The sequence below is a fragment of the Danio rerio genome, chromosome 19 (assembly GCF_049306965.1).
Source record: "Danio rerio strain Tuebingen ecotype United States chromosome 19, GRCz12tu, whole genome shotgun sequence".
NCBI classification, from domain to species: Eukaryota; Metazoa; Chordata; class Actinopteri; order Cypriniformes; family Danionidae; genus Danio; species Danio rerio.
In genome coordinates, this window is record NC_133194.1 from 48785001 (window position 1) to 48790000 (window position 5000).

At 33.4% G+C, this 5000-nt stretch overlaps 1 protein-coding gene across 2 annotated transcripts in view; it reads right to left on the reverse strand.

Annotated features, from left to right (window-relative positions):
• eif3hb (eukaryotic translation initiation factor 3, subunit H, b) overlaps window positions 1-5000 on the reverse strand; it is a 104816-nt gene that overhangs the window by 40349 nt on the left and 59467 nt on the right. For both annotated transcript variants that reach the window (XR_012394656.1, NM_001035264.2), the window contains 1 exon segment: window positions 297-464. Coding sequence is in view for 1 of the 2 variants with exons in the window: in NM_001035264.2 (NP_001030341.1) it covers window positions 297-464 (168 nt within the window). In the remaining variant the exon portion in view is untranslated.

The following is a 5000-nucleotide window of genomic DNA, read 5'->3' on the forward strand; positions in this document are numbered from 1 at the left end:
ATTTTAAAAAGGAGGCGTGGCAACTAACCCCACCCCTACACCCAGCCGTCATTGGGGGATGAGCAAATCATACTAAATTGTTCTAATTAGAATATACGCAATTATACGAATCAACCACAAAATCAAAAAGTTACGAATTGCCATTAGATTATGTTGTATTAGCATACTGCTAACATTAGTATGCTAACGTTATTGTTGCTAACATTTCTCTGTCGTTTGAAGTTTGCAACTAATGAAAACGAAGTTGAAACGAAAAGGAAAACAATAGACAGAAGAGAGGTGTGACAGAAACGTACCGTATATTAGCACGACGGACTCCTCGATAGCGTGCTGGTAGCTGAACTGAGAGTCCAGAAGCGCTCGGCTGACAAAAGACCCGTATAACGTTGACTGGTACCAACCCACGTGAAGATGATCAATGTTGACATGCCGAAGACTTCTCATCATCTCCATCTGATACTGAACTGCAAGAGAAAAGAGAAAATAAAGGCGTGATGCTGTCATTTCTCAATTGCACAATTTGCTTTATTATTGTTGTTTCCATTATTACATGGAGCTCAGAGCAACTTAAATTCAGGTCACAGTCACTGCAAACAACATGAACACACACACATACAGACACACACGCACACACACACACACACACACACTATACTATATTGCAGATTACACAGAGCTGTTAAGGGTTATGGAGTCTGGGGACCAATATTCAACCAATATGAGCTTTTTAGCTGTAAATATGAATATTTCTTGAATGAAGGTGATGATATTTTCCCTATGAATATGAAAACTGTTGTGCAAAAACAAATGTTTGAACGTTCAAATAAATTAAGAACACGATTAAACATGCACTTCTAGAAAACAGATCCAAAATAAGATACTTGGTTACTAAAGTGAATATTTTTTCAAATCAAATCTAAACATCCTAAATCTAAACATGTAAACAAAAAATAAATAAATATCAATAATGATAATAATACATTACCTAAACAACATAAAAAATACTATTAAAAATGTCAGGTATTTAGTTTAAAAGGCATTATCAAATTTTCAATACTAAAAATAATAATATTTATTATACTTATTTTTTATAATATTTATTATGATTATTAGTATTATTGGTATTAGAAGTTTTATTATTATTATTATTATTAATAATAATAATAATACTTTATTGTATTATATACTTTACATTATTATTATTATTATTATTATTATTATTATTATTATTATCATCATCATCATCTTTATTATTATTATTATTATTATTATTATTATTATTATTATTATTATTAATATTATTATCATAATTATTAATATTAATAATACAATTATTATTTATTATTATTTTTATTATAATTATTATTATTATTATTATTATTATCTTTAATATTAATATTTTAGTTATTATTATTCATATTGTTATTATTAATACTATTTTTATTATAATCGTTATTATTATTATTATTATTATTATTATTATTATTATTATTATAAATAATAATGATACAAATATTATCATTATTATTATTAATACAAATATTATTATTATTATTATTATTATTATTGTTATTGTTATTTGTTTTGTTCAATAACTAATACTATTATTATAATTACCAGTTGTATTAACTTCAATATAATTATTATTAGTAGTAGTAGTAGTAGTAGTAGTAGTAGTAGTAATATTCATTCATTCTTTTTTTTCGGCTTAGTGCCTTTTTTAAACAGGGGTCGCCACAGCGGAATGAACCGCCTACTTAATCAGCATATGTTTTACGTAGCGGATGCCCTTCCAGCTGCAACCCATCTTAGAGAAACATCCACACACTCATTCACACTCATACACTACGAACAATTTAGTTTACCCAATTCACCTGTACCGCATGTCATTGGACTATTATCATTATTATGATTAATATTATTAATACTGTTATTTTTAATATTATCAGTATTATTATTATTACTATTATTATCATCGTTATAATTATTAATACTATTATTATTATTATCATTATTAAACTTGATTATAATAAATATTCAACAGAAGTAACATTAGAATTTGCAGTTGTAATTATTTTTTTTAAATAAATAAATATAAACAATTACAGAAATTAATTTCAGAACACAACCCTATCGTTACGGATGGATTTTGTCATTTGTAAAAAAATAAAAAATAAAATTAAATTAAAAAAAAAGGCTCTGTAAATATCCAGAAAAACTTGAACTATCCTTTCAAAACATGTTCACCATGTAGCACAGTAGCATCTTGCTTTCTTATTATTGAAGAGGATTTTAGGATAAAGTGAGAATACAGTAAGTAAGATCAAGGTAATCTTATTTAAATCCACAAATGATTAAACGTCAGACTCCTCATGTTCCTCTGTGCTTCAGCAACATGTAAAAATGCATCTTTGTCTATGATGTACAATAAACTTTTCAGACAATCTTATGAGGTTTTATTTTTTTATTTATATATTTAATAAGCCATGACAAATGAAAAGTAAAAATCAAAAAGAAAAAATAGTCTACATAACTGTATATATTGTCACATTTCTACCTAATTCTTTGGTATGTCCATTGGGTATAGTATGTTCACATCAGTATGCAAGTTTACTTAGACGGACGCACAGATGGATGGATGGATGAATGGTCAGAATGATGGACGGATGGATGGACAAATAGATAGATAGATGGATGGATGGATGGATGGATGGATGGATGGATAGGTGGATGGATGGATGGATGGATGGATGGATGGATGGATGGATGGATGCATGGATGGATGGATGAATTGATGGATGGATGGACGGATGGATGGATGGATGGATGGATGAATTGATGGAGTGATGGATTGATGGATTGATGCATGGAGGGTTAGAATGATGGATGGATAGACAAATAGATGGATGGATGGATGGATGGATGGATGTATGGATGGATGGATGGATGAATGGACGGATGAATGAATTGATGGAGTGATGGGTTGATGGATTGATGCATGAATGGTCAGAATGATAAATGGAAAGACAAATGGATGGATGGATGGATGACCGAATGGACGGACAGATGGATAGTCAGAATGATGAATGAATGGTTAAAATGATGGATGAATGAATGGATGGATCGATTCATGGATTCATGGTCAGAATGATGGATGGATGGACGGACAGATGGATGGTCAGAATGACAAATGAATGGTTATAATGATGGATGGATGAATAGATGGATTGATGCAAGGATGGTCAGAATGATGGATGGATAGACAAATGGATAGATGAATAGATGGATAAATAGACGGACGGACAGATGAATGGATTGATGGATGGATGGATGGATGGATGGTCAGAATGATGGATGGATATATGGATGGATGGATGGATGGATGAATTGATGGATGGATGGATGGATGAATTGATGGATGGATGGATGGACGGATGGATGGATGGATGAATTGATGGAGTGATGGATTGATGGATTGATGGATTGATGCATGGAGGGTTAGAATGATGGATGGATAGACAAATAGATGAATGGATGGATGGATGGATGGATGGATGGATGGATGGATGGATGGATGGACGGATGAATGAATTGATGGAGTGATGGGTTGATGGATTGATGCATGAATGGTCAGAATGATAAATGGAAAGACAAATGGATGGATGGATGGATGGGCGAATGGACGGACAGATGGATAGATAGTCAGAATGATGAATGAATGGTTAAAATGATGGATGAATGAATGGATGGATCGATTCATGGATTCATGGTCAGAATGATGGATGGATGGACGGACAGATGGATGGTCAGAATGACAAATGAATGGTTATAATGATGGATGGATGAATAAATTAATGAATGGATGGATGGATGGATGGATGGATGGATGGATGGATGGATGGATGGACGGAGGGATGGATGGATGGATTATTGGATGGACAGATGGATCCATGGATGGTCAGAATGATGAATGAATCGTTAGAATGATGGATGGATGGATGGATGGATGGATGGATAGACGGACGGACGGACGGACGGACGGACGGACGGACAGACAGACAGACAGATGGATGGTCAGAATGATAAATGAATGGTTTGAATGATGGATGGATGAATGGATGGATTGATGCATGGGTGATCAGAATGATAGATGGACAGACAAATGGATTAACAGATAGAATGATAAATAGATGGATAGACCACACTGCATTTTTTGTCCCAGAATGTTTTTTTTCTCTCTGGACAATCAAGCTTTTCAGTAAAGAGTCAACTCTGGAAACTTTGACCCAAACACAGCCAGATTTGGCCCTACAAAAAGCGATCAATGTACAAACACATTAAAGCTGGACAACAATTTCCACTCTTGTGTGCCAAACCAAGTCCTGATGTCCCGAAAGAAACCCTAAAGGCCATTGAGTTTCATTCCCAAACGCAGGAGAGAGATAGCAGGATTATTAACATGAGCCCATCAAGGGTCTTCATTTTATTAAAACAGCTGGAGAGTATCGTAAGGTACATTAAATAACAAACGATTCACTCTCATGAGAAAACATCTGGGATATGAAGACTAGCCACAGGACTGAAGGCAACAGTAACTCAAAACAAATAAATAAATTAAAGGAATCAAATAGGCGATCCTTTGGGAAGCACGACAGTGAACGGAAATGTGTTAGAAGAGTGTCGGAGAGGATGAAGAGACGGAAAAGTATTTTAGAGAGGACACAAAACGCACTTCAAAAGCGGAGAAAAAATGTGTGCGTACAAAACCACAGACCAGATTCTGCAAAGTACAAATGAGTTGCATGAGAATTACACAAAAAAAGAAAACAGAGATGTAAAAAGGAGACAAAACGCACCAACCCAAAGCCCCTAAAACACTTGAAACAACAACACAAAAAACAAGATAATGAGAGTCTAGCTGATGGCATCCTGTAATTAAATGGATTTTCATTCGGGGAAAAAAAACACCACCCTAAAAAAATATCAAAACAAGGCCAAAC